Source organism: Lepus europaeus, chromosome 13 (genome assembly GCF_033115175.1).
Source record: "Lepus europaeus isolate LE1 chromosome 13, mLepTim1.pri, whole genome shotgun sequence".
Classification (NCBI taxonomy): Eukaryota; Metazoa; Chordata; class Mammalia; order Lagomorpha; family Leporidae; genus Lepus; species Lepus europaeus.
In genome coordinates this window covers 20,790,997-20,818,520 of record NC_084839.1, presented here as the reverse complement: position 1 = coordinate 20,818,520, position 27,524 = coordinate 20,790,997, and the positions used below count along the sequence as shown (strand labels likewise).

The 27,524-nt window shown below is 58.8% G+C and overlaps 1 protein-coding gene across 2 annotated transcripts in view; it reads right to left on the bottom strand.

Annotated features, from left to right (window-relative positions):
- Positions 1-27,524, bottom strand: part of KLHL29 (kelch like family member 29) — a 280,541-nt gene that overhangs the window by 35,015 nt on the left and 218,002 nt on the right. For both annotated transcript variants that reach the window (XM_062209026.1, XM_062209025.1), the window contains exons 4-5: positions 18,955-19,096; positions 17,159-17,671 (exon numbers count right to left, since the gene is read on the bottom strand). In XM_062209026.1, coding sequence (XP_062065010.1) covers positions 17,159-17,671; positions 18,955-19,096 — 655 coding nt within the window. The remainder of the gene's footprint in view (positions 1-17,158; positions 17,672-18,954; positions 19,097-27,524) is intronic.

Sequence of the window (27,524 nt, the reverse complement as noted above, 5' to 3'; positions counted from 1 at the left end):
GGAGGCTGAGGAGACGGACTGTTCTACGCAAAGCCACAGAAGCTACTGAGCGAGAGAAGACGTGCTGGCTTCTTCTGGGGGCCTTGCTCTAGGCCCTGTCTCCCGGTTCCCACCCTCCTGCTTTGTGCCCCCAGCACTTCGGTGTTTGCACGTCGGGCCTGTGGACAGCGCTGACAGCTGCAGCCATTCCCTGTCCAGCAAGTACTTACTGAGCACCTACCATGTGCTAAGAGCCGGGGATAGCGAGGGCGAACCAAACAGGCCAAAAGCTGGGCCCTGGCAGCGTGTGGGTGCTGGGGATGTCCAGTGACCAGCAGCTGAGGCGTGCAGCTCCGGAGGGCTGGGCAGTCACGTGGAGTCACCCTCACGCGTGCGTTTGGCTGCCGAGAGGCCCATAGCTCGTGGAGACTGCTTTTTAGAATCTAGTGGCAGGGGCATCACCTCTTGTCCTAGCAGGCCTGGGGATTGCTCTTGGCCTCAGACAGGGACCAGTGGGGGCTCCTCTGCTCTCTGATGGGTAAGGACATGTCCTTCTTGGGGGATGTATGAGGGCACCTGAAAAGTCTCATGGAAAAATGGAATTAAAAGATTAGTTGGGAGGTGCTGTGGCATAGTGAGTAAAGCTGCCACCTGCAGTGCCTGCATCCCATATGGGTGACGATTCAAGTCCAGGCTGCTCCACCTCTGATCCAGCTCCCTGCTAATGGCCTGGGAAAGCAGTAGAAGATGGCCCAACTGCTTGGGCCCCTGCACCCATGTGGGAGACCTGGAAGAAGCTTCTGGTTCCTGGCTTTGAATCACTCCAGCTCTGGCCACTGCAGTTATTTGAGGAGTGAACCAGTGGATGGAAGACCTCTCTGCCTCTCCTTCTCTCTCTATCTCTGCCTTTCAAATCAATCAATCAATCAATCAATCATAAAAGAAAATTAGTTAGGTGCAAAAAAAAAATTGAACTCCACGTCTCTTGTTTACTAACACCTAGTTTCCATGAACTTTTTGAAGTTCCCTGTCCCCCTGCCTCTGTGCCAGGAGGACTCCAAGCCAAGCCCCCAGTTAGAGCTCAGGCGGGCAGGGGCCTGGCCCTGTAGAATGGAGGCTCGCCTGGGCTTCTCGGAGCTTCTCTGCCTTTTCCTGACAGAACCAAGTCTGGCCTGATGCCTCGGATTACCCCAGCTCCACGTGAGCCGGCCGCCTTCTGCCCCAGGGGAGGAGCTGGGTTCCCAGGGGCTGGAGCCTCCCGGACTAGGGCCTGTGGGCAGTTCTAGAGGGGGCCAGGCTAAAGGCCAGCGTGAGTGGGGTTGGGGCATGGTGGCGAGGACAGGGCAGTGCCGTCGGAGGCCTGGGCGGGGTTAGGCGGGCTCCGGGGCTGAAGGACCAGAGCAGAGTGGAGGTGCTAGGATGGTGGGCAGGCAGCGCAGCCACCCAGAGGGGCGGAGGCAGAATGGAGAGCCAAGGTAGAGGCTGAGCATGTCAGGCTGGCCAGGTGGGCTGAGCCGAAGGCCCTGGTGAGGAGGAGCTGACAGGCGTGTCCTCGTGGGACTCGGGGCTCCTCAGCGTGGGGCACCGTCTGGGCACGTGTGAGGGCACTCCCTCCAGTCTGGGGCCGGCTGCTCACTTTCCAAATGAGGAAGCCGAGATTCTGGGAGGTGGGCAGCGGGGAGGCTGCGCTGGGCGGAAGCCAGGCCGCGCGTGTGGTTGCAACGGCAGGTGCTGCTGAGTGCCCACAGACCAGAGCCGCAGCCAGTGAACGATGGGCTGAAGACAAGGCGCTGGGGCTGAGGACTGTCCTGGACTGTCCTGCGTCCATCCCCGCACCGCCTCTGACCAGCTGGGCAGACACGGCAAAGTCACTTCCAGGTTTGATCATGGGCCATGGTGCTACCCGCCCCAAAGAGTCATGGAAATCAAACAGGGCACTTCAAAATGCTCATGGAGCACCGGAACTGCCCCAGGGGAGGCTCCAGTCCCTGGAAACCCAGCTCCCCCCCTGGGTTTCTTTTGCTGCAGAAAAAAAAATTGAAATCCATGTATAGGTTTTTTTTTCATAACAGACATTTTTTCTTTTTTCTTTTCTTTCTTTCTTTTTTTTTTTTTTTTTTTTGACAGGCAGAGTGGACAGTGAGAGAGAGAGAGACAGGGAGAAAGGTCTTCCTTTTGCCGTTGGCTCACCTGCCAATGGCCGTCATGGTCGGTGTGCTGCGGCCGGCGCAGCGCGCTGATCCGAAGCCAGGAGCCAGGTGCTTCTCCTGGTCTCCCATGGGGTGCAGGGCCCAAGCACTTGGGCCATCCTCCACTGCACTCCTGGACCATAGCAGAGAGCTGGCCTGGAAGAGGGGCAACCGGGACAGAATCTGGCGCCCCGACCAGGTCTAGAACCCGGTGTGCCGGCGCCGCTAGGTGGAGGCTTAGCCTGTTGAGCCATGGCACCGGCCCATAACAGGCATTTTTAAAATGTACTATGCAAAAAAATTTTTTTGCACCCAAATAAACTCATACCTTTAATTCCATTTTCTGTGAACTTTTGAATATATGACCCGACACACGCAACGCCCTTAGAAGCCCTTCTGGAAGGTGGGTTGCTCAGGATGTGCGCTGCACAACCCCAGGGGGCGCCACATGCCTCACTGTCATCATGGGCTTCTTCAGTTATTCTGACAATTTTCTGGTAGGTGGCAGGCGAGGGTCTTTGAGAGAAGGGTCCCTTTTTACATTTCACAGAAAGTTGCTAAATCGGCTAGGGGCGGGGGTGTTCCAAAGTCATTCACAGCTGAGTGGGGGAGACAGACATGAAAATAGACCCTCAAGATGCTCGGAGGGGAAGAAGGCTGAGCGAAGTGTGCACGCGGAGGCTCGGGTTAGCCGAGGAGAGGGCTCGCTCTGCCACACAGAGGCTGTGCCTCGAGAGCCAGGCCTCGCTCCCGGGCCCTCCCTCGGCCACCACCGCACACAGAGGCGGCCCTGAGAGGCCTCGGGTGCCAGGGTCCCCTCCCTCAGCCCTCCATGATGCTGCAGGAAAGGCGAATCCAGGAAAAACACGCAGGAAGCCTGCGGCGGGCCTGGCTTCTCACTCCCCTCCCGCGTCAGACCGACCATAAGCCTCCCCGTGGCCCCTGGTGTCCCCCGAGGCCAGTCCCCACCCCTGCTCCTCCCGGGGGACGTGAGGGCTCCCAGCCTCTGAAGAGACCATCAAGGCTGTGGGTGTCCAGGGGACACGTGGCCTGTTCTGGGTCCGTGGAGTGGCAGGGGCTTGTGGGGGTCTCTGCATCAGGCTGCTCGCCCCATTTCCGCTGCCTCCCCTCCCAGCAGCCACCAGTGAGGCCGGACCGTCACCCCCAGGCAACGGCACTGTGCTGACAGGGGCCAGGCGGGGCTCAGCTCTGTGTGGGCCGTGGGGCCCGGAAAATGTTGACTGGCCCCTCCCTGCCTTGGTGGGGAAGGGCAGGACCCCCCCCCCCCCAAACAGGAAAGACGAGATGGAGGAGGGAGGGGGTGGGAGTGATGGGTGGGAGGAGGGGCACTGGCTGGAGAGAGGGAGAGTTCAGAGCCTGGAGCCTGGGTCCTGGAGGTGCCGCCTGCCTGAGGGTCTGAGGCTCCGTCAGCCTTTTCAGGCTCCGGTCAGGTTTGGGCTGTTTAGGTCTGGGTGCTGCCAGGCAGGTGAGAGGCCGGGGAGGACGGATCCCAGCCCTCCCTTTCTCACTCCTGTAGAGACTCAGGAGCCTGCAAGGCCCGAGAGGCAGGATGCCCACCTGCCTGGCCAGCCTTGCCCAGGTGAGGCTGGTCTGCCTGGGGAGGAGGGGCTGCCAGCCAGGCCTGCAGCTCTGCACGGAGACCTCCCGGCGGCCCCGGCCTCCCTCCCGGAGGGGGCTGGAGACTCTTTCCTGCTCTGCTGAGTTCCTTCAAAGATATCAGCACATGGCTAATCTTCCTCCCGTTCAGAAATGCAGAGTAATTTGCCCGAATGGGGATTTCTGCATATTTATACTAATGTCTGTGTTTAAAGCTTATGAGACAGGGAATTGCAGAGAGATGTCCATTAGCAATATATACAGACTGCAATTATTTCTTTATGGTGTGTGGTTTGACTGCAGAATATTTTATTTCAATGGAAGTAGTGGGCTTTGCCTACTGTGTTTTCTTATGTGCCCCAAGAAATCAATAAGAAGGGAAAAGAAGTGAGAAGAGGCGGGAATGAAAGGAGTGTGACCTTTTAGGAGTCTTAGCGCCTGGAATAGTCTGCGCTGGGGACTGCGTCCATTCTCGGAATCTAAATGAACGCCTGCAAGCGGAGGGAACTGAGCGCCTTTATGGGAGCGGATGGAAACCCGTGACCCTTCCTACGGACAGAGGCACAGCTCTGTGTCCAGCGGGGCCAGACGAGCCGGAAGGGACAAGAGGAAAAGGGAATGAGGAGTGTCCCCAGAGGACCCCCTTCTGGCCCCCACCCACGGTGCCCCGTTTGCATGCCAGGACAGGGGCGGGCCTTGGTCAGCAGTGAGATGCGCCTCAACTCCAAGCTTTCTGGAATTGGCATGGATTCTGGTGGAAGCCAAGCCTTTTCCTGTTGGGGGACTGGGAGCGGGGGGCTGGGACGCCTGCATGGAGCAGGCGAGGCCAGGCCTTTGCTGGGCAGTTTCAGCCTAAGAGTGTCTGGCCGGAAGCTGGGAGACGCTTTCCCTCTGAAGGCTCCCCGGAGCTAACCCCGGCTCCCCTCACCCCCACCCGCTCTGCCCGGCTTCTCTGCTGACTTCCTTGTCTCTTCTGCAAAGGGCTGGAAGCAGACGAGCCCTAAGGGGGCTTTTCTGCCCCAGGGGCACGGCCAGGATGGGGTTGGGGTGGGGATGCAAATGATGGGACTGTGCGACAGAGACATGCCCGTGTCACTCCTCACACCTGCTCCTGAGGGCTCACCGCCCTGCCCCTGTGCCTCCCCTCATGTCCTGCCATCCTCCGGGCTGGCCCTCCACTCTGGGGTCTCAGCTGCACTGGGAAAGCTGGGCAGCTCCACGGGACCATGGCTGGGGCTCCCCAGGGCAGGTTGCGTCTGCCGGTGACATTCCCTCGGCGGCGGGAAGGCAGTATTCCTTTCCGGCCCCAAAATAGTTCCCTGAAGTTGACGCCGGCTTCTCCCTGCCTTCTCGCACAGAAATCTCTCCCAGCAGGCGCTGGGGTCCAGAAGCGGGCCAGATGGTCCCTTTCCTTTTATAACACGGCCGGGCTTGTGAAGGAAGAGCTATCAACACAAGTTTGTCTTCAGCAGATGTTCTGTGGGCACAACAAGAGCCACTTTGTGCTCGGAAGCAACTGTGAGTGGCGTCGAGTGGGGACGAGGCTGAGACCGGGCAGAGCACATTCAGCGGATGCTGGGGCCACAGTGTGTGATGGCCCCTGTTCTGGCTGCAGCCGGACCTAGCATCTCTGCTTAGCCAGTGCCCGGTCCACAGCCCTTCCTGGTAAAACTGGGCCAGCACTTGTCCCTGAGCCCTGGGACCCCTGGCACGGCTCTCCCTGCGCATGGCGGTTTCTGACGTGCTGCCGGGCTGGCTGTGTTCCTGTGCCTCCGTCAGCTGTTGTTCTTCGGGTATCTGTGGACCCCAGGTCTCACTTTCTCCCTGATCACCAGCTTGTCCGTTCCCCGTGGCCGCTTGGGTTGTGCGAGGACTTTGCTGAGGACAAGAGTGGCTGGCCAGACAGGGCATCTGTTGAGCTTTTAGGACACCAAAGGCTGTGCAGGGCGTTGATGGGACGCTGGGTCCCCCAGTTGGGTGCTGGTGGCTTCCCATCCATTGGTGACCGAGACAGGAGGCATCGGTTCTCAATGGTTTCTAAATGGGTATGCTGGTGATTGGTAGATTCCAGGAATTCCATCCATGTAACAGGGAATACGCTCAATTAACAGACCTCATTAACTTCAAAGATGTATCTGTCATCTTAGCACGGAATTGGCTCCTTCGTGGGAAGACTGGCTCCATTAACTTCACGGCATTGGTAATACTTTGACTAAGGCAAGGGGAAACAGCGGCAGGGAAGAATCCCCAGGGCCACCTGCCTCCCAAGCTGCGATGGCCCTCCTGGTGGCCAGGGCTCTGTGCATCTTTCCCTTGTGGATTTGCCTTGGGAATTACATCCACCCACTCACCTGCCTGTGTGTCCATCCATCTGTCTGTCCATCCATCCCACACCACTTTGGAAGATAAAGAATGAACCCAAGAGTCACCAGTTTATATTGAGGAACATCATACACACGCCTAAGATACAACACAGGCACTGGGTCTTGCTCATCCTTAGCCCAGACACACCCAGCGGCAAGTGGGGAGCCTCAAGCTGTGGCACGGGGAAGGCTATGCCATTGAGTTCGATTCTCACTCCAGCACCTACGCCTGGGCAGCGTCAAGGAAGACAGAAATGCCGGCGGATACTGTAAACTGAGGGTGCTCACAGAGCGTCCTCTCCCCATCTCTGTGCCAAGGGTGCACCAGCCAGCTTGCCCGGAATGGGAATCCCTGACCCGCAGCCCAAGACCAGCCAGCAGGGTCAGCATTGTTACCCCCAGTGCCGGGGGAAGCCACACATCTACTTCCCTGCTTTCTGGGACCAGTGACAGTAAACCAGGAATCCTGAAGGTAACGAACGTCTCTTTATAGAAGAGACTGAAAATACAGGAATTATTTTTGGATCAATTAGAATTTCTGAAACCTGCCTGTGCATACGGCCAGATGGACCCAGAGGCTTCAGAATTGCCACACGGAATTCCTAAGCTTAGGGGCCTCTGAGGTCCTTGGCAACAGGTTCTATTTTGGGTCTGAATGGAGGGCGAGGCCTACCAGGCACACTGATAGGGCCAGGGTGGCTGCCTCCTGAGGGCACTCGGAACTCCAGCGGACGGGCATGGCCGACTGCTAAAGGAATTCACTCTCCCAGGAAGGCACTGGGCTCTTTAAGTGGACCCCAACTCCCTGAAATAGTGGAAGGGCAGCTTCCTAAAATGACCCTCAGTCGTGGATGCTCACCTAGTGCTTGCAGGGATGTGAGCGAGGGCACAGCTCTGCTCAGGAGAGGGCACGGTGCAGGTGTCTCCAGAGAGGCCCAGGCATGAGATGACTCCGCCCCTGTCCCCTTTCCCTCTCCTCTGGTGGCCATGTGTCACTCTGGAGCCATGGCTGACCTTGCCCGTGGGGCGCCAGGTGTGACTAGGGGCCCTGGGTCAGGGGGGTGTGCCTGTCTTGTCCCTATGCTTCCTTCTGGTCAGTGCTGGTGGAGCTGATGGCTGCACTGCTCTGAGCCCCAGGGGCAGGCCAAGCCCCGCCATTCTGTGTAGTTCTCCGTCTCGAGAAGGCTCCCATGGTGGAGAACTCACACGGGGGTTCCGAGGGGAGCAGCTGGTTTCTCAGTGGGCTTTCTAGCCACAGTTTCTGGGGGTCACGTGATGTTGTAATGCTGGATCTCAGGTTCCCTGTGCCAGGCCTGCTCACGTCCTGCTCTGACAGCCACCATGGGGCAGGCGTGGGGAGGGAGGGGACGAGAGGAGGAGACTCTCACCAGCAGGTGCAGATGGGAGCTGCCCGGAAGAACACTGCTGGGGTGTGGGGTGGGGCTCTCTGGGCGGAGACACACCCAAGGTAATTCTTAAAACTGCAGGCCAAGGTGACTTGTTCCTAAGGCAGAAAGGCATTGGAATGACCCAAGGGGCTGGGGGGTTGGGGTTGGGGGTGGGGGCTGGGCTGGGGGCTCTATGAAAAGGAAGGATCAACAATCTCCACTCTGATGAGAAGGGGGGACCGAAGAGGCCGGCCTAGTGGCGGCCGGCCGGACACTGGAGACACTGTTTTATTCTTTTCTCTTCATTTGCAGGAATGTGTTGTTCTAAGCACATATGCCACAAGCATTACAGAAACATCCGAATATCTGCAGTGCGATGCTCAGGACCAAGGAGCTGACAGTCCCCTCTCCCTGAGCCACCTGGCCTGTCACCTGGTGTCCTTTTAAGAGACACTTGACGAGCTGGCGCGCGGCCAGGGAGGACGCGCCATGGTGAAGGGACCCTCCACGGGGCTAGCAGCTGAGGTCGCTGGAGCTCTCTGGGCTGCAGCAAAGGAAACTCTGCATCTTCAGAGACCTGAAGGGCTGTCATGTACAACAGGACCCAGCGTTGCTCCGGCTGGCCCCAGAGGGCAGGGCCCTGGCAGCGAGGGGAAGACAGCTCCTGACCATTCGACAGGACAACTGGTCAGCACTGGTGGCTCCTGCTGGCTCCCCAGAGTCTTGCTTCCACCAGATGATAACTTCTGACCCTTTGCAGCATGAAGGGCCTATGGAAATAAACCGTGAGCCTTAAAGAGGTGGGACACTAATAATAGAAAATATAATTGGTGCTCAGCTAACAGGAAGCAGGGTGGGCGGCTGGAAGTACACCACGGTGGAAATGGCTGGAGTGCAAGGAACTGAGCCACTGACAGCATCCACAGGTAAAGCTGTACCTTGCTTGTCACCACACGTAGCTGTGCCTGCGGCAGGGGCCACCCTTTCCATGTAGGATGCGCAGATGGTTAGGGACTGAACCTTGAACTGCAGCCCCCCCACCAAATCCTATGTTGGAGCCCTGTGGCCCTGTGTGGCTGTGCTTGAAGAAAGGATCTTTAAGGAGGGAATGAAGGTCACGTGAAGTCGTAAGCGGGGGCCCTCATCCAGCGATAGGAACTGATATTCTTATAAGAACAGGAGGAGACACCTGGGACACAAGGGTCCAGAAGAGAGGCCGCGGGGAGACGCGGCGAGAGGTCGGCTGTCTCCAAGCCAAGAGAAGGCCCCGGAAAGCGGCCCTGCTGGAACCTCCATCTCGCACTCCAGAGCCGTGAGAAGAGAAGCGCCTGTTGTTTAAGCCCCCCGGCCTGCGTGCTTTGTGGTGGCGTCGGCCCTCGCAGAGTGACCCGCAGAAGATGGTGCAGAACTGGAACGTGCTTGCCTTGTGTGCGGCCTGAGACACGGAGCAGTGACAGCCAGAGAGGTCACGCGGAAGAGGGGTGGAAGAGGCGCTGGGAGGCCGGCGGCCCCCCGGGGCTGCGCGTGGCCATCTCCCAGGCTGCTGGGGCAGCTGGGACTGACGGGCAATTGCTTGGTGCTGTGCTGAAAAGGCTTCAGCTCCCCTTTGCTTTCTTTTTCAAAGAAGAGAGTTACACCGAGAAAACAGGCAATGACAACTATTTCAATAGACGGCAACCTTTTGGCCATTTTTTCTTCAAGCAATTTACACAGTGTTTTGTGTTCCTAAAATACAAGCCTTGGATTATTTTTACCTCTTACATTTCCAGAACAGTGCGGGTGATCCTGATCGGGATGTAATTTCAACAGAGTTGTTGCTCATTAAACCAGCTTTGGGCTCCATTCTCTCCAATTTTGTTTCATGATTTGGGGTACTGCGACGGCCTCCCCCGCCCCAACAAGCAGCAGGTGCAGCACCCCTGTGCTCGGTGATCTTTCTCCCAAAACTTCTTGCAAACTCCGTGAGTCTCTAGGGGTCCGCCTCACCCAGCACGCTCCTCCTGGCAAAGACAGCAGATGCCGGGTGCTGGAACAGGCACTTTGCTATGAGAGCTCACCAGGAGAGAGAAAGGTGCACAGGGCTTTCTTCTATGTGCACCTGGCTTCCCGGCCAGGGCTGATGGTGCCCAGGTGCCTCCCACCCAGATCAAAGCTGCTGAAGACCAAGAAAGTCTTCCCTTTTGCAATGGCCACGATGGCCTTGGAGACTGAAGGACTCTTGTCCAAGACCGGGGTCCTCCCCTTAAGCAACGCTCACTGGAGAGTAGAGAAGTCAGCTGTGCAGGCTGAGCAGGTGTGTGTGCCCAGAGTTCAGAGAAAGGGATTGCTTGGGCCCAAGGGCTTAAATCGCTGGCTGATCCGTCTCTAATCAGCGCAGGCGAACCATCTGAGTGGACATGCAACTCCATGGCGGATGAATCTGCTGGAGCCAATCACAGCTCCGTGTGCTGGCCCCTCTCTCCAGCATTCTCTGACGCTTTTGCAGAGCCGCCTGGCTTCTCTCGCCTCTCGCTGCTATCTTGGCTCTGCCTTTCAAGCCACCTTCTGCATCGCCCTCTCTTTTCTCTGGTCCTGCGGGTTAATCGCCGGCACTTCCTGGTCTCCCCAGATACAATGCAGACTCCTCCAGGGCGGGCACCCAGCTTTCTCCCGGGGCCTGGCCCCGTAGCTGGAGCACTGGGCACCCCACATAGTCTCTTGTTCAGCAAAGGAAAAGACTGGAATGAGGCATGCAGCCTGTCTTTCTTTACCTGGCTCACGGGAGAAGCTAAGCACGGGTTCTGCACATAGTAGGTATCTAAGACTACACACATCAGCTGCTTAATAAAGCGAGGTAACAAGGCTGTAGCCTCCTCTGGGCCTCCGAGTATCACTGACCTGGAACCCTTGCATGACACCCTGCTGGCTGCTGGCTGCTCGGGCCTGTGGCTCCTGAGAGAAGACAGGGCTTGAGATAAGGGCAGCTGGCTTCTGCCACCGGTCAGCACCACTTCCTGAAGCCCCCAGAAGGGAACCATGCCCGTCCCCCGTTTCTCCTGTCTGCGGAGCCCTCTCCTCCCCTTCAGCGTCTTGACTCCTGTGGCCCTGTCTGTCCGACAGTGGGGGCCGGAGCAGGGAAGCTGGCCTGGAAGGGGCTCAGCCGAGGGCTGGAGCCGCAGGTCCATCTGCTCCTCCAGCCCGGTGTGGACGTGGCCCAGGGTGCCTCGCTCTGCCTGTGCCCTGCCCAGCTGGCTGGGGTGGCCTGGGGTCACCTGCTGCACCGGGGATGACACTGTCTCTGGGTGGGCTGGCTGCCTTTGCTGTGTCTTTCCGCTTGCCTGGTTCACTCATAGTCAAATGATCTGTTAACAAAAGCGTTAAGCCCTGGACAACCCTCCAATTAAGGAGGAACAAATCCCCTAGGACACAGCCCCGGGCAGGGGAGGAGGGCTGTCTGAGCAGGCTGGGGCAGGCACTGTGCAGAGTCCACAGGCCTGAGATGCAGGTTTCCCGGGGGGGAGGCGTGTGGGGAGGGTGTGGGGGCTGGAGAGGAGATCAGGGTAGGGGTGGGACAGTGGGTTTGGTTCCAGATCTGTGCTGGGAGCCGTCCACTTGGATTGGGAAGATTATTGTGGACAGCTTTGCTGTAAAAGCAGTGCTGGCTCTGAGCCACAGGTGCACCAGTCCTGGTCTCTTCCCCAGGATTCTTCAGGATCTGTGGCCGATTCGGTGGCAGTAACAGCGGCAGGTGGTGCCAGGCGGTGTGCGGAGACTCTACGTGTATCATTGAACCCTCAGCACAGGTCTCTGAGGTTGGCACAGTGAGCTCTGTGTTATGGGGGGGAGAGATGGAGGCTTGGGGACACCAGTTCCCGGCACGAGCTCACGGGGAGCTGACTCCTACCTCGGCCGTGGTTGGTCTGCAGCAGCACAGGACTGCCACCCCACTGTGTCTGTGCCCTTGGCATCCCGGTGCCAGCTGAACACCACAGGATGCGAGAGCACTCCTGGAATTGGGGCGAAAGTCTTAGCTCCTGCCTGCTTCCTTCCAACTGTGGCCACGGTGGAAGACGGCAAAATGTTATCATTGGGCGGGGCAGGGAGAGGCGATTTTCTTCTGTTCAAACAGCCCCCTGGATCAGGCGCTTCAGACGAAAGCTCTGGATGGCGAGCCGGCCTTCAGCTTTGTCCCTTTAAGCTGGGCCCTGAAAGGTCGTGGGCACTGTGCGGTGGCCAGGAGTGAAATGACAACAGCAAGCCCTGGGATAGAGATGGCTGCGTGCCAGGCGCTGCTCTCTGGGCTTGACATCACATAACCCAATGCTCGCAGCTTCGAGAAGCAGGTGCCATTGTTACCACCCTTTGTCAATGAGGGAACTGAGGTTCTGGGTCCTGATGCTCCGGGCCAGGTATTGGGGGAGAGGTGCGGGCGCGGTGGGTGGGTGGGCTCTGCATAGACGACCCCCCAGAGGTGGGGGACAGTCATGGGGGTGGGAGTAGCTACGGGAAGAAGTCTCCCACAGGTGCTTTCTGTGCCAGATGCCAGGATCCCTGAATGCTGACCTGCCATGGCCATGAGGGTGGAAGGGGAAGTCCCAGGGGCTCTCTGGGGAATTCCCAATCCAGTGCTTTGTGCCTTCGGTCATTGACTGTTTCCCACGCATCTGTTGGTGCCGGACACAGGCTTGGATGCTGCTGCCGGTTGGGTGGGAACTGCAGGGACTCGTTGCCCGTTGCACGCCGGGGGTCCACAGCCTAGCTGCGTAAGGACAAGAGCAGGCAGACTGGGCACCCAAGGCTGGGGGCGGCGACGGGGCAGGCTGCAGGGAAGGCAGGCAAGAGCCAGGTGCTGAGGCACCCTTAGAGGGGCTCCACGGGGCACGGCAGGGATAGTCTGGGGTTTTAGAAAAGGCCACTCTGGCTGCCCCTGAGAGCTCGGGCTGGAGGGGACGTGCTGTGGGCAGATCAGGGATAATGCTGGCCTCGAGTGTGGGTGGATCCCAGGCGGACTCCTGATGGCGGTTCTGAGATGCAGACAAGGGTGGAGCAGGTGTGGGGAGAGAGGATTTTGGCTTGGGCAGCACCTCGTGCCTCTGGCCTAACCATGTGCGGCCACACCACTGTCTCTTGCATTCCGACCTTCTTCCAGAATATTGCTGACATTACAGGAGGAACAGGGTGCCCTGGACCTGTCAGTGCGTGGGGAGATTTGTGCTGGGCTCCGGGCCTGGGAGGCGCAGCCCTCGGTCTGCCTGCCGGAACGGTGATGTATCCCACCTGCTGTGAAGTTCTCAGGCCCTGAACCCTGCACGGGGGTGCGGCCTGGTCCCCCGTCTTTCTCCAGCTCCTCTCCGCTGAGCTCTCCAAAGCCGGCTCGACATCAGCAGAGAACGGCGGGCTGGTTTTGGACGCGAAGCAGACACGGTGCCGTGTGTGGCCATGTCCACAACAGCATCTGGCCTAGGAGCCCCATTGTAGAGATGAGGAAAGGGAGGCCGGGGTGGTGGGCGAGGAGCCTTGCCCTACTCACAGGGCTGCTCCCCGCGCCTCAACAAGACCCCACCTCCTGTAGAGACTTGGGGTGGCTGCTGCCCCAGCAGAAGGGAAAGGCTGAGATGTGAGACCACAGAAGGGTCTGGGACACAGCTCAGGGCATCAGGGCAGGGAGGCCACACCCAGTAGGTGGAGCCTCCCGGCCCCTCACCCTAAGCCCTAATGTAGAAGAGACACACCTCCCAAGTCGGAGTTTTGTTCCCGGGCAACCTGGCTTCCCCAGACCTGCAGTCCAACGCGTAATGGCCTTTGTCTCGAAGGCTTCCAGCCACTCCCTGCACCACTAAAAACCCTATGCGGAGGAAGGCGGGGCTAGAAATTTCTACAGCCTTTGCCTGCACTTGGGCCGTGTGCTCTGACATGAGGAACACACAGCCCGGCTCCTGCAGGCCAGGGCCAGGGACACTGGACTTCAGGTCTCACAGAGGCGTGGGCGTGGCCATACTTGCCCCTCTGGATTAGCTCAGGGGTTCGTGTCCAAAGACCAGGCAGATGTCTTGGGTATTTTACAACGGAATCCCACATGCCACTAATTCTGTTTTCCTCTCTTATCACTTTGCACACACGAAATCTACTTCTAATTAGCTTTCAACGGGTAAGCTAAAAAAGAAAGAGAACCCCACAGCTTGTTCCCGCCCCCAAACCATTCTTAGAGACAGAGAGACTTAGCTCGAAGGCTTCTTAAGGAAATCTATATGTGCGCAATGCATTTAAATAACGCTCATTAGTGCGAACAGCACGCAAGCTGCCTTCGGTAGTCACCCAGGAGAGATGATCTTGACCTCCTGCAAATCAAAAAGCGTTCACACACCACCTTTAGGTTTCAACTGGTTAAGTTTTAAATTAAAGTCCCAATGCCCTTTTTTTGGGGGGGGGGGGTGGAGATGCCAGACTAATAGGAGCTCTGGCAGAAATTTTAGCTCAGTCGATTGGAAGATAATTACAAGAAACAAAATGTGAAATTTTAAATCGGGGCACTAATGAAGTCTAAAAATATCAGTGGCCCAGCCCTCTGCCTGGCAAGACCTGTTCTTCTTGGAGGGGGTCTCTCCGTAATTACTCAACCCCGGGAGAGGCCAGCTTGTCACCTCAGACAATGGCAGGGAAATCTTGGGGCTTTAATGAGCTAGATCGCGAGTTGTGTTCTGCCGTGGATCTGATTAGAATACCGGGCAAGCTTTCAAACGGAACTGGAGGGAAGGAAAGTTCCTTCTCTCTCTCTCTCTCTCTTTTCCAGTGGAGTTCTGACTTGTGTTGCTGCATCACGCAGGGCCTCCTGCTCCTGCCTGGAGCCAGCTGTCTGTCACTTACGAGTGTGAAATCAATTGGGCTTCGGAGATGTAAGATCCCTGGTGGCAGAATTAAGAGTGACCCAGATGCAAACCCACACGGTCCTATCAGGAATGTGACTCTCGCCTGGCGAGTTTCAAAGATCTGGTTTCAAAATTTGAGTTTCTGATTTTAAAAACTAACCGGGTGTCTGACATTAGATCTGACAAATTAGAGCTTCCACACTAAAGGCTTTTTAAGACTAGAAATGAAAGGAGAAATCACTTAAATAAGAAAAGGAAAAAAAAAAAGCCACCCCAAGCCCACCCTGCTTGCTCCGGGAGATGTTAGCGGGTGTTCCCATCGCTGTCTTCCCGCGAACAGAGCAAGAACATCGCCGACAAGGCCGGGAATAGAGAAGTGAGTTAAACGCGACTTCCGGGGAGGCTCACTGGCCACCTAGGGAAATTGGCGTGGGGACGGGTCAGGGCTGTCCCTGGCCAGAGCTGGAGGACCTGGGCGTGCCATTCGGCGGGGCCTAGCACTTGCTAGGTCCAAGCCTCCTGGCACTCACCTGGTGCTAGGTCCCACCCGGATCCCCCCTTCCCCTCCCCTCCTGTCTGTGGACTGGGGCCACCACGGAGGGTGTTCATGCCCTCCGGCCCTGCATGGATGTTGATGTCTCAGGAGCAGCCCTGCAGTCCCAGACAGGGGCCTGGCCCTGCCACCTGTGTCTGCCTGACCTCATGGCATTGGGGTTGCACCTGCAGCTTTGGTGAGGCCAGGTAGGTTGCAGCGGGGGGCCCAGCGAGGGCCCCTCAGACATGGGTACAAAGTCCTTCACAAGCAGGCTGCCAGCAGTGGCCGGGAAGCCTGTCTCCAGACCGACCGGCATCTCCCCCACTGACAGCTTCTTGTGCTGCTCCTGTGACCTTACGGCTTTACATCACCTTCAGGGTGGGTGTGATCCTCACCCAGAGCTGGCTGGGGAAGGGGGAGTCAGGCCATCTCCAGGAGACCCCCGCTATCCCCACGAGCCCCAGGCCAATCAACACGTATGTGAAACCCCCATCCAATGGGCACCCCCAATGCACAGACAGTGAGGCCTTAAAAACCCAGGATTCTTCCTCATAGCCAGTGTCCCACTCGGGCGCTCCACCTGGGCTCCTCTCGGACCAGACGCTTTTCTGTCAGATAACAGTTTCTGCGTCTTTGCAAACAGTCTCCCGGCTTTTTATCTCTATACAAAGCTGAGGAAAAGAGCCCACGAAACTTGCTTCTGCAACGGCCTCCCCGCCACGACTGGTAACCCTGAGCCCCCAACCACGCACTCCACGGGTGTCGGGGCCACTTCCTTTTTGCACAGAACAAGTCCTTCTCCTGGTTGCATGCCTGGAACTCGGCCAGCCAGCCAGATATTTTCTCAGCTCTGGGAAGCTCCCCAAAGAGCAGGGAGGTCAGGGCCACCCACCCAGTGCCTTGCGCCTTCTGCACAGCCTGGGAGGAAGGGGACAGGTGGGCCCCCCCCACTGCCTTGTGTGTCAAAGTTGGTGGCTGATGAACTGGGAGTAAGTGTGTGTATGTGTGTGCACGTGCACTTGTACTTGTTTTAAAGGGAGAGGGAGGGAGATTAACTAAAACAATTCAAATAAAAAATAAATTTAGTCAATTTTTTGCACGGAAAGATCCCAAACAATTCTAGTTGACTAGAATTCTGATGTAATTTCCTATACTTTTGTCATTTAAAATCAGAGCTTGATTTCTAAAACAAAGGCAGTTGGGGCTCCGCGGGACTGGGACGAAAGCCCACAGGGATCTCAGCGTGAGCTTTGCTACTGGGCCCTGACAAGGCCTGGACATGGCGTGAGAGGACGGAGACAGACTCCTGCAGGCAGGCAGGAAGGCTGTGGCCGGCTGGCTTCGCTGCCCTGCTACCACCTCCCCCGAGAAGCTGTGCCCAGCTACAGGAGCTTTCTGGGGCTGCACACTCTCCCCTTCCACAGGAGGTCCGGGGGATGTTCCCGCCTCCTCTGCCTTTGGAGACCCTGCTTGCCTGGGGTGCTAAGTGGGTCAGACAAACCTGGAAAACCTCACGCCCATGGCCCCTGGTCCTCCACCTGCTAATGGACACCAAGAGTGAGTATCTGGGGGTGCCCTAGCCCTGAGCTTAACTCTGGAGGGTTTGTGCCTGCACCCAAGACCTGGCTGCACCTGCCCCAGGCTGTGTTCTTAAGGGTTTTCCTTTGGGCTCCCCTGGGCTGGCTCATGGAGAGCGAGGCTGGGGGTGCTCCTTCCCAGAGTCTCCTCAGCCAGCCTGGGGTCCTTGGAACAAAACGTTCAAGTGGCTCAGGGTGGCTGGGACTGTCTCCTGGGCTGTGCTAAATGCTGTGGTGTTACTCTTGTCCCTTGGCACCAGGACAACACTGTCCCAGGGCGCGGCACAGACAGCTCACGCTCTGAGAACGGAGAAGGCCACCATGGCACTGTCCTGTGGGGTCCCGGATGGAGGTTGGCCTTGGGTCAGAGGCGAGAGGGCTCCAGTGCTCAGCTGGAGGGCACAGGCCTGTGGACTTTGCAGGTTCTCCCTTCCTTCCCCTCGCGGCTCCCTCTTCTTGCCCGGGCCCGTGTCCCCACCTTCCCCAAGCCGCCCTCCATACTTCCCCTCCTCCACCCGCTCTGTGTGAGGCCAGGCTGTCCCCGGCAGGGGATGGCCCTGCTGCAGCCTTGGGGTTGGGCGAGGCCGTTGGAGGAGCTGGGCGCAGCACGTGCCTGTCCTTGTGTACCCGGGTGGGGAGGCACAGAGGCGGGCAGCAGGGCTTACCTTTGGGGTGCCCTGGGTCGGTGAACTCATACTTCCCCACGCCAATGGTGCGCAGCATCTGCAGCCCGTGGGCCGAGTCGGCGGTGGGAGGCCCATTGGTGGTGGGGGCACCGCTGGGAAGAGTGGCAGACGGCTGGGCCGGCGGCGGGGGCGGCAGCAGGGGCCCTGCCATGTGGCCGTTGCCCACAGCAGCAGGTCCTGGGCGTGCCAGCTGGCCCACGCCGGGCAGTGTAGACACGGCCAGGGGCTGTGGGCTGGCGTACAGGGCCTGGGCAGGCATGTTGACCACCACACTGCTCAGCGGCTGGGAGGGTGGCTGCGGGAGTGAGTAGTGGCCCGGCATCAGCGGGAGCTGGGGCCCCACGTGGGGAGGCAGTGAGGGGGTCACCCCGATGACCGGGGCCTGGACGTTCACGGCCGGGCTGAAGGTAGGAGGCTGGGCCACTCCATAGGAGTGTGCGATCAGGGCGGGCTGGCTCCCGGCGGCTACCGTGGTCACCCATGGCCCTGTGCCTGCAAGGGAGGTAGAAGAAACAGCAACCTCTGGTTACATAGTCACTCAACAAACACCAACTTCCCCAGGCCCTGGGCTGGGTGCTGGGGTAGCAGAGGTAGACCAAGATGTTTGCATGGAGGAACTCACGGCCCAGACTAGGGTGGCCCAGGACATACGCCTTAAGGGGATCAGGGTGGATGGTCAGAGGGCTAGCAGGAAGAAGTGACATCTGCCTGGTAGAGATAAGAGGCGACAGAACGGGGAGAAAGAGCAGAGACCTTCAAAGAGACCTGGGTCCCCATCTCAACTCTGCCACTTGCTAGCTACGGGCACGGGCACGGAGCAGCTGTCTGTCTTCCCTGAGGCTCACTGTTCTCATCTGCTCAATGGGACCAGAAACACCTCTCCCCCTTGGGCTACTAGGAAGAAGGAGATAAGGCAAAAGTATGTGAGAAGCAACACCGCAGCAGAGACCCGCTGCAGGCAGCTGGGGAATCTAGCCCCGTGCAGAGACGCAGGTGTCGCTGGGGCTGCGCGGAAGAGTGCTGGAGCCTGGGCCAGTGCGTGCTCCAAGCCCTGAGAAAGGCGAGCCTGGGGCGAGGCGGCCATGCTGGGGCCTGCACAAACCTGGCAGGGCCAGCCCTGGGGGCAGCAAGAGACCCTGTTTGGCTCTTAGGGGAATCTGGGTGGAGCAAGGGGGTGCAGACCCCCTCTTGGGAGCCGACAAGAGACCTGGACAGTTTCCCCCAGGTCAGGTTCACAGACGTGACTCGGGGGGTGATCGGAAGCTGGAGACGTGGGATCAGTGGAGGACGGCGTGGGTCTCTGTGGTATAAACGGGTCTAGTCTGAGGCTCAAACACTGCCCAAGCTTTTGTGATTCCTCTGGGGACCCTGAAGGGAGAGGGGGGCTGGGGGCCACTCAGGACCATCAGCCCTTGCTGGGGTCACGTAGTGAGGTTCTAGAATGAGCAGCTGGGGGCAGTTGGGCGGGAAGAGCACCAGCTTCTCCCAGAAGCCTCTCTGGAAGGTGGACTTTGAGAGACAGGCTGTGGACCGGAGTGCTGAAAGCGACCCTTTACAATCATCCAGAGCCTCTCACTGCCTTGCTTTCCAAAGAACTTTCCTGAATCACAGAGAAAGGGGTGGAGCTGTAGCTACTGCCCAGGGATGACACACAGGGCCCCCAGCCCCCCCAATCTGCAGGCCCAGGGGGCAGGACCTGCTGGGGAGGAGCTGGGGCACCCAGGAAGCCGGGCCCTGGGCACAGGTGCCTCTGTCTGCCCACCCCCTGTACGCACCTGGATTGTCGCTCTCCCGCATCTGTTTGGAGGGTGGCTCATCGGTGTCCCAGGGCGTGGACTGATTGATGGGCGTCTGCCCCCACCGGATGCTGGTTGCCAGTCCCTGGGGCTGATTGTCCGCTTTGGAGATGCCGGGAGCCTGCGGGAAGCAGATCGGGAGGGTAAGCGCAGCCTGGTGTGGACCCGCTGCCCTAGGACCTGTCCCTCAAAACAGGACTCTTTGGCTCAAGCTTTGTCCTTGGAGCCAAAGCGCCAGAGGCTGAGACCTGGCCCCACGGCGGAGTCCTGAGGAATGTGGCCAAGGGGTAGCAGCTGTGGCCTCTGCTGAGCTCCTGGCTCCGGCCATCCCAGCCCGGTGCCTCCCAGGCTCCTGTGCCCACCCACCGTCCCTAGCAGAAAGCACGCTCCTGTGCTATGATGCATGCGCCCCCCGGGGCTCGGACAATCAACACACCACAGCAACGCAAATGCTGCCGACTTAGCCCAGCACTGACCGTGCGCTCTGCCCAGCTCACTGCCACTGCCCGCCTGGCCCTTTGACCAGGTGGGAGTATTCCCACCGTCCCCCTCCTGGCCCCACTCCAGCCTCTGAGGCCCAGATGTCCCTCGGAGGAGGCTGGGGGTGGGGGTGGCAGCTCAGATCCGGCCCCAGATCCAGGTGGGAGCCAGGGCTCCTGGGGGCAGGCAGGCAGGCAGCCGGTTCTCTGCCCCATGAGCTCATTAATCTATGCATTTAGATCAATGGGGAGGCATGCAGACATCAAGGTGAAAACCAACACTGGGATGGCGGCGCTGGTCTCCCCGGGTTACAGCCTTGCGCTGGGAAACTCACGTTTTCTAAAAATTCTTAATGTGATGGCAAAACGCTTACATGGTAACGTTCAGCAAGAAAAGCAGGCCACAGAATGATACATGTATGACTTCTGTATGTGCGCATCCTCACACGTGACAATACACACAAGGGGGAAGTGACCCGAGTGGGAGTAGGGGTGCCACCCGCGGTGGGGGCGGGGGGATGGGACTTTTGGCGTCAGATAGTTTCCTGTATTTGACAAAGTGTCTAGTATGCTCATTAGTTTTTTTTTTTTTGATAGGCAGAGTTAGACAGTGAAAGAGAGAGAGAGAGACAGAGAGAAAGGTCTTCCTTTTCCGTTGGTTCACTCCCCAAATGGCTGCCACAGCCGGCATGCTGCGCCAATCCAAAGCCAGGAGCCAGGTGCTTCCTCCTGGTCTCCCATGCGGGTGCAGGGCCCAAGCACTTGGGCCATCCTCCACTGCCTTACCGGGCCACAGCAGAGAGCTAGACTGGAAGAGGAGCAACCAGGACAGAATCCAGCGCCCCAACCGGGACTAGAACCCGGAGTGCCGGCGCCACAGGCTCAGGATTAGCCTAGTGAGCCGCGGCACCAGCCACCCATTAGTTATAATAAGCAAAAACAAACAAACAAACAAACAAAAAAACCAAAACCAAAACCAAAACCTTAAAAATACATTGGAGAGGCGGGAATGGGAAACTTGGGAAGTGAGGGGTGTGGGTCCCAGAGAAGCCACTGTGGGCAGAGGCATCGCAGTCCCCTGGTGTGAGCTGGGCCCACCGGCCTGAGGTGGGAGGGGGCAGAAACAGCTATCTAGCAGGGCTAGACACAGGCCCCTCAGTCCTGTGGTGGCTTCTAACTGAACTTGCCCCTGAGCTGGCTGGCGGGAGGCAGAGCGCCCTGCTGGCCCTAACTCCTGCAGGGTCCCACGGCAGGAGCAGAGTAGGGGGCACGGGCAGGAGGGGCATCACGCCAGGGACCTGGGTGTTTCGTGCACAGTGCACACGGCGCCTGCGTCAGGGCCTGTGCCCAGTGCTTTGGGCTGCTCTGTAGCCCGGGCCTGCTTTGCAGAGGCTTTGTTTCTGAGATCAGGGCAAGGAACAAAGGCAGAGTGACACCAGGAGGAACAGCTCAGGGGGGGACTTCCTTATCAGAGGCCCTGCTCCCTTCCTGCCTGGGGCCAGGGGGTGCACCAGGGGGCCTTGGGATTTAGCCACGCTCACCAGTTGTCTTGGGCAATAAGAGTGTGGCTTTCCCAGCATTCTCCAAAGAGACAACCTCCCCGAGTGCCCCAGCTGAAGCTGAAGGCACCCCCCTCCGCAGATCCTGGTGGGTCCAGAGGTGTGGAGGCTGCTTCCCTCGGGGTCAGAGGTGTCCAAGGGGAAGGAGCCTGGGCCGTGGCTCACCCAGGTCTCTGTTTTTGGGCAGAGTTTGGTTGCTGAGACCCCAGCCCCCATCCAGCACCCCTTCGCTGCCAATCCAGAGGCCCTCCTGCTAGAGGGGGCTGCTGCCGGGACTCCTGATGCCTCCCAGGCAGGAGGCCACCAGCCAGCCCTGCTGAGTCAGCATCCATGCCCCAGCCGCACCTGCTCAGGTAGGGAAGGTTCTGGAAACTCACCTTGGAAGAGCTCTATTGCTGGTAGAGGCAGCTGGGGTCTGTCGTCCTCTAGTTCAGGTCCCCAGGTTCTATACTCTAAAACTTGGGGGAGTTTCTGAACTTGAAAAATTGCGGTTTTCCCAACACTCCTGTGGCTCACTCCCTTGCTCATGTGCTACTTAGGTTGTTTTGTGCAGCCAACAAGTATCAGGCTTGGGTTCCGGTCAGGCACCACCCAGGACACTGGGGACCCTAGTGATTGACACTTGGCCATGCCCTCCCTCAAGCTGCTACCAAACCCGTGGGCAGCGCATCACACCCCAGACAGGAGCCCCGGGCAGCTGGGAGGAGATTAAACGGGGCTATAACAGGCCCGCTCTTCGCCCGGGTCCTCCATGCACATTACAAGTGATGCCGAATGTTCAAGAAGGAAGCCGTCTCCGTTTTTTCCCCGGGAAAGGTAAATAAGGCTGCTCGCATTCCGCTCCTCGCAGGCACCATCAAACGCTGCCAGCAACTTGCAGTTCAGGAATTTTATTTATTGTATTAAAACAACGAGGTGAATATTGCGTCTTCCATTCCCTCCAGAGAAATGCATGGAGTGCCATGGCCTGGCCTGGAGCCCCCTCTTCCCTCCAAGGGCTCCAGGCCCAAAGTAAACCCACAGGGACCCCGGTTTCTAGAGGCTTCTGGGGGCCGTGTGTGAGTCCTGGCTCCAGCTCTGCACTTGGCCCCTGCTGGCCTTTTCCTCCCATGGGCCCTGGCCTCTCTGGAAGCTCCCCAGCGCTGAGCACCATGCTCCCTTGCCATTGGTGGGGCGGGAGCAGGGTGGGGGTGGCTGCGCACACAAGCATGGCACAAGAACCACCCAGGGAAACAGCCCAGGGCAGTGGAGGGAGGCAGGGCTGAGTGGGCCTCCCCTCCCCATCCCACTGCCCTCCGGGACCCCAGCCCTCCGGCCTTTCCCCAGCGCTGCTGGCTCGGGTTCTGTCCTGGTGACAGGATGGCCCTATCTGCCCATCGCCGGGCCTGAGCAGCGTCTCTCTGCTTCCCTCTAATGAGATGCTAATGGGATGCATCATTAACGCAGCAGCTTTTTAAACCCTGAGCTCTTGTAAATCGTCAAAGGTCACATTTTCACGGCGGCTGACAGCACCCTGCTTCTTTCGGCGCCTGAAGAACACTGAAGACCCAGGTTCTTCGTGGCTCAGGCCCTCTTGGAGGCGACAGCAGAGGCCGAAGGTGCTGCTACTGGTGGGTGCTGGCACCCCCACCTCATAGCGGCCATGGAGGCCATGTGGAGGAGTGGGGGGAGCGGGGGAGCCAGTGACCCACCCTCTGTTTTGGGGCAGGGCTGCAGGGCCGCAGGTCTGGCAGAGGGGGCGAGGGGGTGAGGGGCTGACAGCCACCAGGGAAGCAGAGGTACGTGAATTCCCATGGGGCTCCCTGAGCTCTGCACCTGTAAATCTGCAATGGCTCAGAGAGGCTGCTTTTTGCTAATTTGCCCAGGGGCAGCTCTTTATTTCTGTGGTGCACGAAGATGCCATCGGCTAGCAGCGTCTGGGAGTTACAGGGCAAGGGCAGGGAGGAGGGAGAGGTGGTCTCACCTCTACTCCCTGTGTACTTACAGTCAGACAATCACATACTTAGCACCTGCCCCTGGGACCTTGCTCCTGACCCTGTCCTGGTGGCTGAGCCCCATGAGGGCAGTGGCTTCACACTGCACTAGGCCCAGTGAATGAATGAGCCACAATGCTGGGCACCAGGAGGGGGTCCCTCTTTCTGGGTTCAGTGAGCCGGTGAGTGCAGAGGGAATGCTTCAGGGAGAGTCCCAAGGCTGAGCCATGCCACAATGTGGGTGTCCAGGCTGTAGGGCCCTCTGGAACTTGGGGCCCCACCATTGCTGCCCTGGAGGCTGCTGAGGGCTGCTCAGAGGTCTCGCTGACCCAACCCACTGACCACTGAACCCAGCGGCCCCTTCCTGCGTGCCTGAGTGTGGTGCAGATGCAGGATGCTGAGGGTGACTGATGTGAATGCAGTATCTCCCTGGCCTGAGGAGGTCGAAAGAAGGCAAATCAATGGAGCCTGGAGGTCATGGGAAGCACTAGAAGAGCCGGCGCTGGCACTGGGCCACGAGAGCTAGGCAGGATGCACTACGGCAGACAGATTGGGGCCAAGGTCACCATCAAAGAACCCTGCAGGAACTGGCGCACTTCCAGCTCAGGCACATCCGACAGGCTGGGCTGCAGGGTCCACTTCTGGGGCCCCCTGGCAGAATGCTGACGGTGGCGGCACCCGTGGTCCTCTCTGACCAATGAAACTGCCTCCCAGACCAGGACCTGCTGGCTTCAACTCCTGGTCCCTGTGGTGTGGGCAGCACTGGCACGGACTGCCTTCTGCTGAGAGTCCTGGCACAGCCTCCCCCCTGCCAGCCCCACATGTCACAGCTGGGAGCCCCCGCCGGGGCTCCCGGAGTCCCCTGACCCTCACTGTGCTTTGCTCTTGTGCCTGCTCAGCAGTGCTTGGCAGTGGCCAAGCTCCTGCCCAGGAGAGACTCACACCTGTGGGATGGGACCTTGTACAGGAGGCTGCTCGTTCCCAGCGCTGTGAACCCAGTGACAGGTGTCACAGATAGGGACAGGCACCACGCAGTCAGGATGAAACGCAAACGGGAGACCAGGCCAGGGAAAATGGAGACGGGACCCACGATCCAGAGGACACTGCAGGGCTGCAGGCCACAGGGCTCCTAGAACTGTGCCAGTGGAGCACTGAGCTTCCTATCAGCCCATTCCAAAGGAGAAAGAGGACGCACAGGCCTGTGTCTGTTGTGATGGACAGAGAATGGTAGACGCCGTGTATGACGGTCCTGTCCCTGTCCTTGCACCTGCTGCCTCCGTTGTGAGGGTCCTCCCGACTATCTCTCAGTCGACATGGCGGGAGCCACAGGATCATCTCGGAGAGCCTGGGCACACGCGTGTGAGACACCAGGAAAGGTTATTGTGGAGAGTTGCTAACAAGAGCGGGGGCGGGGTACAGAGTCCTCGGGGTGTGCTCTGGGACAGGTCATTGTGTGTGCTCCTGACACAGGAGTCCCCCTGTTTCCCAGGCACTGCTTTGTGTTCCTCAGAGGACTGGGGGCAGCACAAGCATAGTTGGGGCCATCGGTACATAAATGCTAGAGTTGGTACAGTCTCTCCTGGTACACACACACACACACCCCGGCTGCATGGTGGGTGCGGGGTGGCCTTGGATGACCAGCTGGGGAGCCACAGGGAGGACAGTGCCAGCGGGTGATGCCGAGCCTGCCAAACTGAACTTGATCAGCAGCCTTATTGTCATCTCAGGACGCCCAGACACGTGCACCTGATGTGGGAAGAAGCTCCAGCACGCTGGGCTCTGAAAGTCCCTAGTATGAAGAGTGGGTGTCTGCCTGCTGTCCAGCGTGCCCCCCCCAAGCAGGGCACTTGGACTGGGTGCAGGGCTCGGAGCGTGCTGGCCTCCAGGGCAAGCCCCAGACGGGCACTCGGTGTTTTAAAGGCACTGTATCCCCTTGGGGGACACTGAGGCCTGGCGTCTGGGATTTGTCAGACTCCAGCCCAGAGAGTTGGACCTACACAGCGAGAGGCTGTGGTGCACCCAGGAGGAGCGCCCAGTCAGCCCGTGGTCGGGATCTCCGTGGCGAAGGCGCATAGGAAGGCCCAGGGAGGGTTAGAAATGGAGGTGTCTGCACCCCTCCCAGTGCTGGACGGCGCTGAGCAGGTGGCTCACAGTCGTCCTTGGGGGAGCAATGCCCCTCTTCACACGCAGGTTCCCAGGCCTGCGCCCCAAGCCTGAGGGCCTGGGGGCTGAAGCTGCTCCCAAGATTCAGACTGGGGTAGGTTTGGGGTCTGTTTTACGTGGCCGATGGCAGCCAGTTTCTTGCTGTGGCCACTTCCGAGGACTCGTGTTCTGAGCCCAGGTTTCCAGGGGACGGAAGGACAGGTTGGTGGACACCAAGGCTCCCCCATCAGTGGCCTCTGGGAAGAGGAAATGACATCTTCGGTGCTCTCGCTCGCATTTCATGGTCGCCTCTGAACTACAGCAAGATCATCATGGTTAAATCCTCACTTGGGGCCAGAGCGGGGATGGGGGAGGGGCCGTCTCCCAGGCTCCCCTGCTCTAATTAGCCGGGTTGCCCTCTCGGGCCCCCTGCCCCAGGTCGGTGCCCTTGGCCTCCCCTTCGGAGCCCCACTGCAGTGCGCTCTGGAGCCCGATGCAATTTCTAATAATACTAACCAATGATGTGTTAAATTGAGACACTTCTGGCCCGCACACCGGAAACTGCACGACGGTTTAAAGGACCAGTACTTACCTTTCTTGCCAATTTGCTGCTAAATTACTGCTTTCGGAGCAACTTATAGAAAAGTAATTCTTTATTTAAATTTTAATTTCGATCTTGTCATTTAAAATATATATTCGGATTCCTACCACAGTACGGAATATGATGTCTTCGTAGGGTAACTGATCCTGCCAGGGGCAGAGGATGCACAGGGTGGGTGGTATAGAGGGACCCCAGGGCACAGGCCGGGTGAGGGAGAAGCCTCAGGGCTCCAACGCTGCCCTGTGGACCCAGGCTTTGTGCCCAGCCCTGAAGGTCATCTGTAAATACTTGGAAGATGAAACCATAGTCATTTCCTGTGCCCTCTCAGTGGCTCGCCAGGAGGACCCAAGCCAGAGAAGTCAGGCACCGACACAGTGAGGCTGCCTGGCCAGCCTTCGTCCTATGGGCACACATCTGTGTGTGCCCACAAGCTGGTCATGGGCATGAGCCGCTTCCTGTCCACAAGGACTCTGTGCTCATTTTGCACGTGAGAGCCACCAGCCCAGAGACGGGCAGTGACACTACTGTGAGCCACGATCGGACTCCAAGCCAGGTCTCTCCCAGCCTCAACTCAGCACAAGTGCTGTGGGCGGCTGCCCGTTCCCAGGCCCTTTCTCCACCCAACCCCTGCTGCAGCTCACAGCCCTCTGAGGGGGCTCAGCCAGTGAGGCTGCACCCCCACTGCCCTGCAGTAAGAGCTCTCCCCTAGGTGCCCATGGAGGACCGGCCACTGCCTCCTGCTTTCCAGCCCAGGGAGCACGCTGGGGCTGGGCAGCTGGAGCCACTGGGCTTCCGCTACCTCCCCTACCCCCTGCTACCCCTAGGCCCCTGGCTACCACGGATGCAGTCCCCCAACCTTGCCAGGGTGGCCTGGGCCCTCTCCAATAGGGCACTTCCTCAGCACCAAACCAGGGCTGAAACCTGCGCCCCGCCCCCTGCAGGGTGGGCAACATGCTGCAGGGCCCCCTCGCAGCCCCCCTCTCCCGCGCTCCCGCCCCTTGGTTTCCAATATGCAGCCTGCAGGAAAACTTTGCCCCCTTCACTGCCTTCTGGAACCTGTCGCCCTTCCCCCTCCTTCCGTGGCCCCTCTCTGCGAGGGATTGGACACCTGCAGTCCCACCTCCCTCCTCTGCACCCCTTCCAGGAGGGCAGTCACCCCACACAGAGCCCCGGGGCATAAACTCCCTCCTTCCAGGCCCTCCGTGTCTGTAACAGCACTTTCCCTGGTGCTTTCGTTTTGAAATTTATTTTATTTATTTGAAAGGCAGAGGGAGAGAGAGAGAGAGAACATTCACTCCCTGATGGCTGGGACTGAGCCAGGCAGGAGCTCCATCCAGTCTCCCACGTAAGTGGCAGGGACCCACGTACTTGAGCCATCACTTGCTGCCTCTCAGAGTGAACGTTAGGAAGCTGGAATCTGTAGCACAGCCATTACTTGAGACGAGGACCGTGGGGCTCTGATATGGGATCCAGGTGTCCCCAGTAGCGTCTCAAATAGGCCAAATGCCCGCCCCTTTCCTGGTGCTTACCCTAAATCTCTTCCGGTCCCTCTCTGGCTCCTGGCCTCCTCACTTCTCATGCCCCACGCTCAGGCCAGGCCCCCCTCCCCATCTCTGTGGCCGGTTGGCCCCACTACTTTCACATTTATTTTTCTGATGATAACCGCTGTTTGGTAGCCAGACAGGTCTTTCTCCGAGAGGACCCAGCTTTCTACGGCGTTCTGGAGGTGTGCTTGTTTCTGCCTTTTCCAACATCAAAGACCAAGCCTTGGTGACATCTGTGCTGGGAGTTTAGC